Genomic DNA, 15,749 nt, shown 5'->3' with positions numbered 1-15,749 from the left:
CTGCAGATAATCACTGAATAAGAAGAAAATGTTGTCTAAATCTTTTGGTTATTTATTTGTTAGTTTCCTCCTTACCACACTGCTTAAAATACAGCGTAGAGTAATTTTACCTTTTTATTTTTATTTTCTTTAAGTTTCCTGCAGCCTTTGAATTCAACGAGTTATTTTTGATCACCATCCTGGATCACCTTTATAGCTGTCTCTTTGGGACTTTCTTATGCAACTGTGAAAAAGAAAGGTTGAAAGAGGTAAATAATTGGTGGAGTACTCATACTTAATTTGTTGATTTTGTATGGAAGTGTAGAGGACCTAAGAACACTTAAGCTGTGCTTTTTGGTAAATTTGCTGCGTAGTCTTTGAGGGCATGGCAGACGTAATTTCATGGAATACATAATGAGTGCTCTATTAAATGAGGTGCCATTCACTTTTCTTTGGTTATCTGTTGGCTTTTCTGAGGGTTTTAGAAAACTGACTTCCAGATATTTCTAGCCAGCATCCACGGTTTTATGTAATTACTATCAGGTGGCATTAACATTCCTTTGCTGTTTTCAGAGCAGCTCCCATGCATGGCTTGGGGTCACGCATCCTGTGATTGAAGACATTTAAAATGCCAAAACGAATGAAATTAGGAAACAGTGAAATGCTTTGAGTTCTGTAAACATGTTTTTCGAAGAAAGCTTTTTGATTATTCCAGATACACTTCTGGCTTTTTTGTTTGTGGCACCTCTTGTTTGTGTTAGAGCAAGTGGCTATTCCTTGGCAGTTAGATCTGCTGCTTTTCCTGTTCGTCTTGCTGCTTCTGGAGAGAAAAAGTTGCATGCAGACACCACAAGGTGGAGCTGAATAACATATTCTCAGCAAATGCAGAATTTCCCAGCTGCTTTCTCAAAACATTAGCAGTGGGATGCAGTTCTCAATAAAGAAATGCTGTCAAAGACATGGCAGTAGCAGAAGCACTTGCTTTGCAACATCGAAGGAGTGTAAAATTGCAAGGTGAATCTGATTGAGGTTCAGATTTTGAAACCTTGGGCTAACCATCTTTCTGCTGGTTGCGTTTAGGATAATAGAACTTTCAGAAGCGCAGATAAAGCTGAGCATTTTAAATCACAGTACCAGTAGATACTGGGAACAAATAGTGTGAGTGGGAGAAGGAGAAATCATTGTTTTCCACAGATGCTGTTTTGGATCTTTCAAACCACATTCTCTCCTCAGTGATTTTCTTCTCAAAGCTAACTTATTTTTAAATCTTTTTGAAGTGGTCGACGTGTAATTGTGGATTTGAGGAGCTGCAGACACTGCAGGAAGTTACAACCAGGACAGCTTTCTCTTCCTCAGCTTGAACTCAGTGTCTTTGAAAATGTTATGCCTGAATCTCCCTTCTCAGTTAGCTGTGGAAGGGAACAAGAGTTCAAAAGTTTTGCTCAAGCTTTAAGACTGTTCAGTGATCAGCACGTGTTTTCAGTGGACAGTACTGCAGTGTATCAGGTCATTCTCACGGAGATAGCCAGATAATAGCCTCACATTTGAACATTTTGCAATCCATATACTTATTTTTCTGCATTATTTTTTTAATTCAGGAGTTAAGCACTAAGACTGTATCGCTGTGGTCCTACGTAAACAGTCAGTTAGACGAATTCACAAATCCTTTCTACGTCAACTATGAGAACCACGTCCTGTATCCCGTTGCCAGTCTGAACCATTTGGAGCTGTGGGTCAACTACTACGTCAGATGGAACCCGCGGATGCGGCCCCAGGTACGAGCTTCCACTTTGATGGTTCACTGAAAGCACAGAGGTGAAGCTACTGCTTTTTGCAAGGATCAGGTCATTCAAGCCAAGTGCCCTCTTCTGTTGCTGATGGGGGAAAAGGTTTTTCCTAAAACACGGCATATGTTAAAACTAGGTAAAATGTTCAGTGTAAGCCACCAGTAGGACATAGCTGTAGTATGACTTCACTGACTTGTGGAAGGTGACGTAAGCAGTCTTTCTTTTCAGAGGATTACTTTTATAACACTTGTGTAATATTTTACAGTGCTTCTAAAGCTTCTGTTGCAGTAACCCTCTTGCATCGTGTAGTGTCACTTTTATTATGTTTTGCTGTTTAGCAATTGTTACAAAATGTAGCAGCAGTTTCTAAAAGGAATCAATCTGCATACCAGCTCATTTGTGGACTCTTTAAGCTTACTATCTTACAGATATTTGTTTTTGGTTGACCTTCCTGTTTTCAAGTTGATATGCTAAAGATTAAACGCTCCCTGTATGTGCTCCTTGATTCATCCAGTATTTGTTCTTATAAGCAATGTCTCCTATTCAGAAAAATCTCTAAATCTCATCAGAAAAACGCTGTGTATGCTCTCAGAATTCTGAAGATAAAACATTACATTTGTTTCACAACTGTGATATATCTGAGGATGTTACTCTGTCTCTTTGTTAAGGTAACGTTTCAAGGTATCCCCAAGTGTATTATGATAAATTACCTGCACTGAGTGACTGTTTGAAAGCTTCTTTCATCTTCTAACAGTTAGCAAGAGATGTGAGTTTCGGATTTATTAGACACCCACAAGTCAGAGCCTGTTTGAAAAGACGTGTTTCAAGGACAGTGCTCAGTTAGAGATCCAAGCACCTGAGCAATACCCTGTAAGGTACTGCAGAAATGCAGTCGCTTGCTTCCTCACTCAGGTATTTCCTCTGCACTTCCTTGTTGCCCGTGCTTGCTCTGTTTCCTTGCTGTAATCTTTGTTAGGTATCCATTTATAGCACAAGTTAATATGGAAAACTTACAATCTTTGTAGTTTTGAAGTCAGATTGCCATCTGCTTTTTAGCAAAATGTCACCTCTCCCAAAGCTGTTTGCTGGAAAACATTTGCATGGTTTATACACATTTAGAACTGACCTTCAGTGACGCCAGGTGTATTTAATTGGGAGGCTTTGTAAGCACACGTGAGAGTCAGTCCCTCTCCAAAAGGGAGTGGTGGGGAAGAGTGGACATAACCAGAAAATACCAGAGCTACCTTGCCACTGCATGCAACTTGATGCCCACTGCCCCTCAGTCGGTGGCTCTGTAAAGAAGTTATATATATGACATGTATTCACTTCTGAGTTGTATGGATGGCTGAGTTGGTACTATTGATGCCATCTATTTGCATGAAGAGCCCCGTTTTGGGATTATGGCCGTACTGCAGGAGATGCTGTGCAGGTGACACGCAGCCTCCTTGCACAGGGGTCTGGGTGAGCAGTGAGCCACGTGGAAAATTTGAGCTTAAACATGGATGGATTTTGTGGACTCCCTTTTTGCTTAGCTCTGCTTCAGCAAGGTCATTCTAATTCTTAAGTGAAAATGTTCCTCTCTTTCGGTTTGGAGGTGTTACATCATTATTGACTTCTTGTCCAAAGAAAATTAGATAGATTTTAGTCCTGTTGTATTTGAATTCATTGACTGGGAAGAGGAATGGGTGAGGGTTTTATCCTTTGGTAGTTTTATTTTTTTTCTATTTTATCTATTTACCCTTTCCCTGGGTCGTAGAAGTGAGTATTTGTGTGTGATGTGGGGAGGAGAAGCTCTTTCAGTCTCATACAGAGTTGAGTGCTCTGTGGGTGCATCGTGCTGCATTTACAGATGACTCTCCTGGTCTGGAATACATAACCTAGTATGATGCTTTTGTATATCTTCAGTTGATACCATTTGTTTCTCTTCCCATGTGGTTGTTCCGACCTCTTTGCTGCAGTCTGAGCAGTGCTGGCTGCCAGCAGTCAGTCAGTTCTCTACCCAGGCAAATCTGGGAGGTTCTGCAGGGGCAGTGTTTGCCAGCCACTTTGCTCTTTGCCATTCCTGTGTGCAGAGCATGAGTGCAAGTTCTTTTCCTTTCAGTTCAAGCCGTGTCTTGCTATGGAAGGTAGAAGGACAGGAGTGTACTTTAGTTGATAGATTTGCATCACCCGTTAGGTTATGTTCAGTTGTTTGTATGGCTTCTGGCAAATGACATTTTAATCCTTGGAGTATGGAGCTTAAACTTGTTTTATTTATTTTTTTATTTTTCTACACCTGCAGTTTTTTCTTCAAGTTCTGTTCTCCTGGAAATAGGGCCTTTGTGCTAGAGAGGATCTTTTAGGAGTGCTTACAAGTTTTCCAGATTCGTTCTTTTCTTGTGCTTGTGGAGTTTCATCCGGAACTGAAGGTGAGCATCTGTGACAAGGAAACTCATGTCGGCTGGTGGTGGCAGGACTGCTGGGGCAGACCGGGGAGCTCCCTGCAGCTGCCAGGGGGGCTCGGTTCCTACTTAGTAGCTGGCTTAAAGAAAAGAAAAGAAAAGAAAAAGGTATAAATAGTTGAGTGAGGTATGCAGAAATGAACTGCGAAGCATGCAGATAGGTTACAATGGTAGCTGCCTTTTTTACACTGTGTAGGAATGGCAGAAGAATCTGTTTTGTTGAACATGTAAGTCATTAGATGTCAGCTGAACCTCAGTGTCAATAAACACAACATTTGCGTATGTAAAAGAACAAATAAGATGCTAAGTGTTACTGGGAAAACAGCTTGGAAAACGTAATTACAGAGTGCTTTGTGTTGCTGCCTACTGGATGGACATACAGTGCAGCCCCAGGGTGTCTGTCCCAATTCCTCCTGCCTTCAGATAACTTTCCCTCCGGTTTCTTTAATGACGTTGTTGACATCACTTGTAAATGTGACATCACTGTAACATTTGCAGAGTTCACACATCTGATGTAAGAATTGTAGAGGCAGGACAAAGCTACCACACAGCTCTGGTAGTGCGTGGCATTTCTGGCCCATCATCCATGGTTTGGAGCCCACTGTTTGTGCATGGAAGAGTGAGGCAGGAGGAGGAGGTGCTGTGTAGCTGAGGAGTGCCCCAGGGAGCTGGATTTCATCCCAGCACTTCTTGCAGAGATTCTTGTGAGGCGAGGCAGGTGTCTCTTGGTGCCTGATCATTTCCCTCTTTTTCCTGCATGTTCAGGACAAGGTTTGCAGAGTACTTGTGCGGGTAGCTTACATCAGCAGGCGGAGCCCTCTGCATTCAGTTGGTATGGAATAAAGTACAGGCTGACTGCTTGACCCGTGTTCTGAGGGAATCTGTAGTTATTTGAGGGAAAAAAAAAACATGTTATTTTGTAATGAGCCCTGCATCAGAACACACACAGGGATGGAAAAGCTAACGTGGTACAAATAATTTAATTTTGGGGAGTATCTAACGTTCTGGAGAGCAAGCCCTTAAAATGTTGCTCTAATCTATCAGGTGTCCAAAGCTAAATGAAGTGTAGGTTTAAACAAGGAACAGCGTCAGTCCATCGTGTGCCGCGTTTCCTGCGCCTGAGATCTATACAGCTGTTGGCCAAGTGTGCCTTCCAGTTCCTGCCTGGTAGGCTTCGTAGCTTCTGTTTATCAGTCATTGCTTTTCCAGGAGGCCTGGGGATTTGTTGGCTTCCCAGGAGCATGCCTTTACAGTAAGCACGGAAGTATTGATGATTATAGAAAACTGCTGTTTTCATCATCTGAGATTGACTTTTTTCTGTGAGCATACTGTTAAGTAGGTTTTAAAAGCAAGCCTGTCAGACTTCAGCTCGTCGGGAAGAGGAACAAAAAGCTTGAGTGAAAGATACTGTTGTCTTTGCAGCACACAGAGTAGGTTTTTGGAAAAACTGACAGTCTCAAGAAAAGCAATGAATTTAAAATAACCATTTTCCTCTGCAGCCTTTCTTCCCTGTTGCTAAAATAGATAAACCATACTCGCTGAACAAGACAAAATGCATTCACTGTTGAACAATTTTCATGTGAATGACTGTCCTTGAGCTAGTACAGCGATACGCAGTAGATATCCAATCAAGACATAGCAGTACAGTGAGTAGCTATTATAATTTCTTTCATAACTCTCCTTGTGTTGACAAATTTTGTAATCCAAAAGCACTTGAGGATCTTGAAGGGTTACTTGGAAATGAAAACCTGAGAATCAATACTGAAAGTGAACTGTGGTAATTCTGTGAAGAGGAAGGTTTGAAATTATTAGGAAATGAAGCTGCCTTTTGTCTATAGATAGTTGGTACATGTTGTAGTATGTAAATTATATGGTGTAATTGTAGCTTCTGCATGGCTATAATTATTTTAAAAGTAAAGAAAAAAAGCACAAAACCACTCTCCTGCCTCGAGTCCTTACCTGGCAGAGTCACTTATTGTAAGTGTAGAGTGCTGTGTTCTGAGTTACATCTGCTTTCAGTGTGCACAACTCAATTAAAAATGGTTTGTATCAACAGTGTTTTAAGCAATAAAGGATGTTTCTTTAGCAGTGCTCTAAGTATTTTTCTGCTCATGGTAGGCAGCAGGCACCTTATCTGTATGATGTAGGAGTGGCAGCTATGTGGTTTTATATGAAACAGGCAATAAAATTGTAGCTAATGAGGAAAAGAAACATCCACCCCTTTTAATGAGTCCATACTGTAACATGAGATGTGTCAGTGGGTGCCTACAGTTGGCTCTTCCTGAGTCAAGAACTGTGCTTGGCTCACTCTGTTTCACAGCCTTTTGCTGTTTTTTATTGGCTTGGGTGGAGGATGTCAAATATTGTGAGTATCACTTGTAGTGAGAGAATCACATACGAGTGTACTGGGGAAAGAGAATGCTCGTGCCTGGGAGGAGCAAGGGAAGGCTCCTGGCAGTACAGGCATGGATGAGGAATGGGAGGGAAGGAGCACAAGAGCAGAAGTTAGGTAGAAGTGAATGGGTTGTGCGAGGAGCAGGGTCGGGTCTGAAGCTTACTCATGGCTTGATACAGAGAAGTGGAACTGGAAACTTGAAGAGCATTGCAACGGGCAAAAACATGAATTGTCTAAAAGCAAGGGAATCCTGAGAACTTTGCTAAAGATCATCTTCATAAGTTGTTTTTGTTTTTAACTTTTTATACTTTATATTGATTATGAGTTAGACATAAAGCGTCAGTCATGTTCATTTTAGTTCTGAGTCATTATTACTGAAGTAAATAGTAATAATTACAAAAAGAAACCTAACACCATTAAGTCTCCCTGAGGTGTTGCAGATAAGACAGAACCAACTCTTTGGTAGATGTCTGGAGCAAGGTCCGACCTGCTGTCACTTATCCCTGCTGCTTAGAGGTGTTGAACTTTGCAGTGTTGTCCCTGCCTGGTTTGTATTTCTAGCTGTATTAGGTGTAAATGTCAGTGTTGTTTTTGACTGATGATCTGTTAATCTGCTCATGCACAACTAGCTCTTTCATCTGGAGTGCAGAACTCAGAAGGTTGGGTGCCAGCCCTTGCAGCCTGCTGTTGCCTAGCAGCATTGCTGGGAAGCTGGCCCTGCAAAGGTGGCACGCCTTTCTGAAAGCCTGGCACAGATACCAAGGAGTAGAGCAGCAACACCTGGGTGCTGGACCCAGGGTCCTCTTTGGACCTCCATCTCCTGATTTGCAAGGCACAGTGAAGGAGGGAGCAGTGTATCTGCTCTCGGACTCCCAACAAATTTGTCTGTCAAATCAGCTCTGTGATTTCTTAATAAGGCTGTAATAAAAGCTTGTCATGGAGGCACGATGTGTGCTGTGTGAGGATACGCTTGTAGGATAAGGTGAAAACAAGGCCTTTTAATAAGGGATCTTCCCTGAGCTTCTTGCAGAATCTGCTGCTCTTCCTTTTAGCAAAGAACTTTGTTCCTACAAGCCATTAGGGCGTTAGTGGGAAGGAGGCTGGACCTGCTCCTTTCTGAAGAAAGCTTTATTTAAGAGAGGAACCACGTGGAAATAGAATGGTGTGAGATGGCAAAGCAGTAGTTGGATGGTTATCTGTAAGAACTTGCACAAGGCAGTGTGAGGAAATGCTAGCAGCAACAGTTCTGCCTGGGAATAAGTCGGGAGGAAACATGGAAAGGAAGTAAACTTTGGATTTCTCTCAAGAAAGGGAAATTACAGCAGCAGAATTTGAGATATGCAGCTCCTTATTAAAAAAAAAAAACAAAAAAAAAAAAAACAAGAAAACCCAAAAACCTGAAAGTCAGCACAACTTAAGAACTCCTATGCTTTCTACCCTTCAGCTGTCTGTATCACTTCTTTCTAACCCCATGCATATATATTATATGTAATTCTAGCATGGACCCTTATCACTAATGAATAAGTTATTGCCAGCTGTTGGGAAATGCACTGAAAGTGTGAAAGATTTCTGCACTCTGGATTTGAAGCATTGTTCCAACACATTAAAATATGTATCTGACTTTTAGTGCATAGAACATTGCTGTGTTCTGTGGTTGTGTGTCCACATGGCACTGTAACAGTGCATGTGAAGCTGTGTTAAATGGAAAGCAACAACACAGCCTTTCCTGGAAGTCATGAGAAAATGCTTCGTGTTTAAACTGCCACGTGAAATGGCACGGAGATATTTATGTAGGCATGTTCTGCAGTGTTTGCATCTAACGTGCACATATTAAAAGATGACCACATTTTAAACTGGCCTGTTCTCTTTTTTCCCTCCTGACCCTACTCTGTCTTGCTAATGGCTTTGTATTGAGTCATCAGCTGTGTGTGTCTGTCCTAACTGCTCTGTAAGCCTTCCACAAGGGCTTTGTTTCCTAGGGGAATGCAACTAAGAAAAATGTGAAAATATTGGTATGATAGGTTTTCTTTTTTTTTTCCTTGGGTGAAGGGCTGTTCTGTAAATGTTCGACCTCTACAGCAAACAGGAGATTTTATTGAGAGAGGTGATCTTTCAGAAATGTGCCCATTCAGATCAAATCCTCAGAAACATTCATCCAATTTGGAGGGCTGAGGCTGCAACCAACTCAGAACATTAAGGACTGAGAGTAAATGCAGTTAGAAAGGGAGGGAGGGACTTGATGCAAATATGAGAGAGTTAACAACAGACAGGGAATAGGAGCAAGCTGTGGATAATGCTCAGCAAGGTGAAGCTCCTTGCTTTCTGTTCAGCTCATTTCTTGGTGGAGGTGCTTCATGTTGTTAAGTCGTAATGGTACGTTGTGTTCTGCACAGCCCACCTGATTCATTTTATGGGACAGGTTTTGTTGGGGTGATGGTGTCACAAAGGATGCTGGTGTCTGTGGAACCTAAACCTTCTGGGCACCGTTTGTTTCTCACCGTGAGATGAAAGGACAGAAAAGCCCATTAGGAAAAGTGAGCATTTTAGTTTCAGAAGAATAAAAAAGGGATGGGGTCAGAAACTGCGAAGAAAACTGATATTGAAGAGCTGCACTCTAATGGAGTAACATCAACGTTAAACAAAGTAGAACACCAAGTAAAGCAGGACTACATGGGGGGAAATAGTATTTTAATGTTTATCTAACCATCAGTTTTATATAAGCATACAGAAAGGCTGAATTAGGTTTGGGAAAATGATCTTCTTTCTGACCCTCTAGTTTTTTGAGTGCCCAATTGTTGAGCCTTCACGTCGAAGGATTTTCTGCGTGACACAAATACTCACTGCCTTCCGTTACTGTGATTTAGAGAACGTAGCTTCAGACAGTCCTCTTTGAGGTGTAAGCCTGGGGAGAACAGCACTTGAGCCAAGGCTGAAGATGTGAATTGTTGAATGAAGGGGAACACAGTGGAAGGACTGAGCAGTGCAGTCCCTTCCCTGAGCACGTGTGTAGCAGTGGCTTTGGTTCCCAGAAGGCAGCAGTACGGAGCTGCTCCCGTGGGAAGGAGGCTGTTGTCCTCGGACTTGAGGCCTCACTGGCTAAAGCATTTGTGTGGACAGCATGGGTGGAGGTTGTGAGGAGGAAGGCTTGTGAGCTGTGACTCAGTTGTGTGTTGATAGTGAGAAACTCTCTGGTTTTCTTCACGTAACACCGTGTGAGAATGTCCTGCTCAGGTGTGTAGCTCAGCCCTGCCATCTTGGGTGCAGGCGTCCCAGGAGCTTGGTGTGTCATTTACTTGCTGTGTCTAGCAGTGCACAAGTTTCCCAATGCTGTATCTTCCTATGATTGTCTTGTCAGCACATTAATTTTCTTTTCCAATCTTGTGCTTTCCAAAAGCTGTAATAAATTCAGAGACGAGAGAGGATAAGAGAACTTAAAAGCAACAGATGTTTTTTTTTTTGCCTTTCTGTGGCACTTGGACGAAGGGGAGGACTCTCTCATCAGATCCAGCTGCTTAAAAAGCAGCGTGACTCGGGTCTTCCTTTGCCTGCAATAGATTTTGAATGTTCTGGAGGAACGTGACAACCACGTAGGACTCTGGTGCAGACCCTTGGCCGAAGTCTCTGGTGTTTTTGATGCCAGTGTCAGAAGCAGAGGCAGAAACCCACACCAGCCACGTGTACAAAAGGTGTATCGCTGCCTGGCTCCAGCAGATCCCGCACAAGCACAGTCCATTTGGCTGCTGTGTTTTCCTCACCAACGTGCCAGAGGGGTCAGACTCTTGGAAAGGTGCCTGGCTAGAGGAGTAATGAGATGCTCCCTGAGGAGCCAGCTTTGTGAGCTCTGCCTAGCAAGTTCTGTCCCAGCAGGCATGGGAAGCAATTCTCTGTGAAGGCATTTTAAGTTCAGCTGAAAGTGGTGGTGGTAAGGGATAGGGATACAGTTACTGGAGTGCACCACAACAACTTGGTTAGCAAACTGTGTTTTGAATGGGCTTCCTGCCCGTGGAGTGTGTTGTTAGAAAGGAACAGTTTGTTAAAGAACGTTCCCTTTCAGATGGCTTAAACACTGTCCCTAGATATTGACACTCTGAAGTACCATAGCCATTGGATTCACAGTGTTACTGCAAGACATGGTGGAAGCATTTTCTGAGAAGATAACTCGTTATTATGGATCAAAGTAAACCTTCTCTTCCTTCACCCGCAGGTTCCAATCCATCAGAACCTCAAGGAGCTGCTCGCCATCCGGACTGAGCTTCAGAAGAAAGTTGAAGATCTGCAGCGGGAAGCAGCTACACGATCCATTTCCTCCTCCTCTGACAGAGGTTCATCTCCGTCCCATTCAGCCACACCAGTGCACACTTCTGTGTGATGTGAAACGAAAGCCGTGCAAAACAGTTCAGGTCAGGTAATACAGAGAGGGGGCAAAATGTTTTCCTGTCACACAGGGACTGTGAGTAGCTCATAATTGCTATGATCTACATGCCTTACTGTGTCTGATATTACCACAATGAGGCCAAAAAGAGCTTCAGTAGATGTGATGTCTTTCCTTGTTGGCAGTCCCCACGTGTTTTGACATCTCTAGTTAAATCACCAATTGTGAAATTAAACTCTGCTTTTAGCAACTAACAATTTAACCATCCTCAAAAGGAATCCACCTGCCCAGCAGACAGAAAGATGCCTCTCACACTGCCTAGGGTACTGTGCCTGCTTGAGGGAGTCAGGTGAAACAGACACGATGCTTACACAGCACACTGAGAACGTTCTTCTGAGCAGGAGCTCTGTACTTCACACAGCAATACAATAGATGTTTTTTTGGTAGAGGCAGTTGTGTCTTTTAAGGAAATCGATGCTCTTGGAAATGGATTTTAATGTTTTCCAGTGCTGTCAGTTTTGCATTTCAATTAAATATGCCATTGAAAGTGGATGAAGTTAAACTGGGTTTGTCAAATACACCACGCTGACTTGTATGATGTAATATATTTGGTAAAGCATGTATTTTAGTTTTTTTTATGCCTTTTGTACAAGTTGCAATAAAGTCTTCTGACGGTTTAGTTTATTGTTCAGTTTCAGGCTCCTGAGCAAGGGGTGAACTTAACCACGCCAAGGTCTTGTTCAAAGTACAGGTTTGTTTTCTGGCAAATGGTAACACTGGGGGTTGGAGTGACACTCAGCTGTGTAAATTGTATAGTCTGTGTAGCTCCACATGTTGTTAACAGTGTTGTTTTAAACTGTACACACCAAACGCAGAGCTGTGTCCGTTCCTGTACATGTGGGTGTGATGTTCAGCGTACGCCGGTGTTCTGTTCAGAAAACAGATCCTGCCCACCCAGACTCGTTCAAAGACCTCAACTCATAATGACTTTGTTTGACAAGGTTTTTTAAGTAATACGAGGTAATACCAATTAAGGTTTGCTTGAAATAAAGCCGGTTGGCTTTCTGTTTTTTAAACTCTTGTTAGCATTGTTTTCTCTGTAAAGTGAATTAGGTATCCCCATTTCCATTTAAAATACGCTTTCCCAACCAGCTGTCCCTCCCAGAAGTATTAATAGCAGGTACTTGATTGCTGTAACATCCAGCTCTTTGAGGCAATGGCTCCGTGGCCTCTTTAGCAGGTGTACAGATGCCTCTGTAGCAGTGTCAAAGTGGGGCACGCTGAAGATTTTCCCGTTCCTTTCCCTCACTGTGTTTGGTGAGATCCTGGTTCTCCTCGTGGTGCTCAAGTGCTGCAGCTGTGCTCTGCAGTTGGTGCTCGTACTGCTCCAAGCTGTGTCGCTGGGAATGAAGCACTGTCCTTCAGAATGTGATGGTTGTGCATGTGGCCGGCGTGCTTTGCTCCGTGAGTGCACGTGTGTTACTGCACATCTGTCCTTCATGGAAGACAGCACTTCTTTGTGTCTCTCCATTAATGTACTCAGCATACAGTAAATGAGGGAGGTGAGCTGTGAGCAGCTGTGCCTGGAAGGGCTGACACTCTGTGCCCATTCCCACAGGTTTGGGGCAGGGTGTCTGACTTGATGCAGCATTTTATAACAGATATTTGCCTACAGAAGCAAAGTACAGGGATGCTGCTAGGTGGCATCTCAGTGAAACTCAGGCTTTTTATACGTAGATGAATAATGTTTCTCTGTAAAAATGGTTCTGCTGAACTGTATGCCAGCAGTGAATTTTACATTGCCAAAATATGTTGAGCTGGTATTGAACTGAACTTCCATACTTCAGATTTCCTTGACATTTTAACTGTATATTAAAGCAAAGCACTTTATCTCTAAAATGCAGTGCTAAGGAAAATCTTTTGAAGTTTTTCTCTTTCTTGGTGCTCATAGTCACAGTGTTTCCTCTATAATTATTGTGGAAGTGATGACCGGATTAGCTTAGGCATTGTGAGGTTTTAAAAGCTTAGGTTCCTAGAGCTGCAATGAGAGAACTCTGCTGTGCCTCGAAGGCTCCTGCCTTCCTTTGCCACTGCTGGCTCACTCACAGGTCCCAGTGCAGCTCAGGGCTGCAGGGGCAGTGGAGGAGCAGGATCCTGCTGCAACACGTACACACAGTGGGTGGTTTTGCATGCACTTAATGTGGTGATTCTGTATAGCTCACATACGGTAGTTAAGGCATCATTCTGTACCTCAGAGGTGTTTAGTACATGTACTCAATCTGCTTCCCAATATTCAGGTGTTTTTTCCTATTGATTTAACAGCTGTCATCGGTTTTTAATTTTTAATGAGGATTGGACTGTTTGAAAGTAAGAGCAGAACGCTGCTCCCTGTTTGATGTACCCTGCACAGAACAGGTAACTCATTCAGTTGCTGCATCTTCATTTGCTTTGTTTGGCTAGTTCTGACTCAACACAAAGGGAACGTGCAGAAGGACAGCAAGCATGATTTGATCTCTGAGTGACACTTGAACCTGGTACACCACAGTAGGCTGAAGCCATGCTAAGCAATTGAGACAGTTTTTGCTTGCAAAGTTAACCGAATCATCAGCTTCAGACACTTTGCCACTTCAGTCCTGTTTCAGGGCTTAATTACACTTCTTCCTCCTCTGTAGATATAAACATCAGTGTTTTAGTTTCAGAAAAATGGAAGGCAGCTTTTAAAGCTGGCAAACATCCTTATCTGCTCCTTTTTGTTCCTGCACAGGCAGCCCTCTGCAACGAGTTAATGCTTTAAACAAGGAAAACATTTGGTTTCTCTCCTGGTTTAAAAGAAAAGCTGTATTAAGCCATGTGCTGTATTTAACAACACCAAGGATGGCAGGTTTCCCTGGAGCTGCAAGTAAATAAGGGATCAGCAGCTCACATTCAGGTGGTTTGAGTGCTGTAAGAGTACAAGATAATGTGGATGTCCTACCAGGCATCTCTTGACCGCGGGCTGACAGCCAGCGTGTGCGGCAGGGGCCGAGCTGCAGCACCGCTCCTCCTGAGCGGGGGGAGGAGCGGTCACAGTGTGTGTGTGCTCACACACTTCAGCTTTTGCTGTTAAATTACAATCCCATAATGATAAGTGTTTTCTCACAAAGTCCACTTTGGGGTGCGCTGGGGAGGGTGTTCCTCCTGTTGCTGTTTTTTAATAAGGCCTTCGGTATCATCGTAGACGAAACTGCGCACAGCAAGGTGACGGTCTGCCATTTGCAACATGGAAAAAAAAGTCCAAAATCCCTTAGTAGACAGTTTGTTTAATGTTTCCAAAGGTATCAGATTCTGATATCTCCCCCCACTGCTCCTTTACATGCACATTAGCAAAATTAGTCTTTTCACAGCAGAACATTCAGCCTTCATTTGATATAGATTGCTTCTGCACCAGTAAACAATAAGCTTTGCTTTTAGATAAGGATTTCACTCACCAGAAATGACTCTCTAATTTCACACGACTTTTGATCCTGAACTTCATTTGTTCCTGAACCCCATTTACTGCACAGCCAAACGTGGAGGCCTTACCCTGCCTCATCATTTCGCTGTTTCAGGATCGGAATTGGTACTGTGGAGTGATTCTGCTGTTACCACAACAATTGAATGGTGAACAATGGCAGTGCAGCGCTTGCTGGGGCTCCTTAATGAGGCTGCGAGAAAATGACTGAGTTTATTGAAGCACCAGAAAGAATCTGAAATCCACAACGGGGTGCTCTAAACTGAACAATTCAGTGACACAGTATTCTAAAATGAGGAACCCACTACGGTAGTGCCAAAGGAAAACTCAAGCAATTGGTAAGGGATAGGGTGAGAGCTGGTTCAGTTCCTTCACTTCTGTTTTCTATGTAGTCGTGAAAGCTTTTCTGAACAATTACATGAGAAAGAGCTTCAGTGGAGCTGAAGATGTGAGATGTCATGAGAAAAGAGCCCACAGCACAGCCTCCCATAAGCTCTCAGGTCAGCTGTATGTACACTTTGGGACTCGGGGAAAAAACATTCTAGCATTCCACTGCTTCACCGCCTTTTTAAGTACAGGACGAGAAAGTTCAGGCCCTGTACACAGATCTAAAGTGCAAAGATTTTTACAGATTCCATATCCCAATTTAAAGCGAAGGGATACTAACGAAATGAAGACTGCTACAGAGGTGAGCGTCTGTTCTTTCAGCACTCAGTGCCAGAACACAGCAGTGCTCCGTCGCTGTCATGCCTGAAGCAGTGAGGGTGTGAGGCCTGAGCCCCCCGTGCCTCACAGCCGTGCCACGCTGCGTCTCAGCTGCCACCCAGACCTTCACGGCTTGGATTTCTGTCCACTTTTGAAGACCAGACTGAGTTTAATTTATTAGCCGCAGTATTTGTCAATATTTTCCCATCTGAAAACCCAGAGAGAGATTTTTAATCGTGTTACTGTAAACAACTGAAAAACTCATTGCTTTCACTGCGCGTTTCCATTTTTCCATACACCGCATACCTTGAACTTGCAGAGGCAGGCTTACAGCCTCAGAACTGCTGAGAACTATTTTTTCAGATCCACACACACTCGTACAATGAAGTAACGGCCGCTGGCAGCAGTACTGCAGACTAAATGCTCTAAAGACGTGAGGCACCGTGTATCCTCACAACTCGCCTCCCTTGCAAAACGCCGCCGTTGTTTGGTTCGAGCTAGAGTAAGGCTTCAAAAATGCAAGTGTGAAGAAGAGCATAAAGAATTGTTGCGAAGTACTTAAAACGTGTCCAGGACGTGT

General features: G+C 43.2%; 1 protein-coding gene across 3 annotated transcripts in view; it reads left to right on the top strand.

Annotated features, from left to right (window-relative positions):
* Positions 1–12,181, top strand: part of MTMR1 (myotubularin related protein 1) — a 31,208-nt gene extending 19,027 nt beyond the window's left edge. For all 3 annotated transcript variants that reach the window (XM_065729729.1, XM_065729727.1, XM_065729726.1), the window contains 3 exons: positions 135–248; positions 1,578–1,754; positions 10,807–12,181. In XM_065729729.1, coding sequence (XP_065585801.1) covers positions 135–248; positions 1,578–1,754; positions 10,807–10,971 — 456 coding nt within the window. In that variant the 3' untranslated portion in view covers positions 10,972–12,181. The remainder of the gene's footprint in view (positions 1–134; positions 249–1,577; positions 1,755–10,806) is intronic.
* The last annotated feature ends 3,568 nt before the right edge of the window (positions 12,182–15,749 follow it).

This window comes from Cyrtonyx montezumae, unplaced genomic scaffold (assembly GCF_038088225.1).
Source record: "Cyrtonyx montezumae isolate F1298 unplaced genomic scaffold, pur_monq_1.0 scaffold_11, whole genome shotgun sequence".
In the NCBI taxonomy this organism is placed as follows: domain Eukaryota; kingdom Metazoa; phylum Chordata; class Aves; order Galliformes; family Odontophoridae; genus Cyrtonyx; species Cyrtonyx montezumae.
The sequence above is the reverse complement of the archived record's forward strand: the minus strand, read 5'-3'. Positions and strand labels throughout refer to the sequence as shown.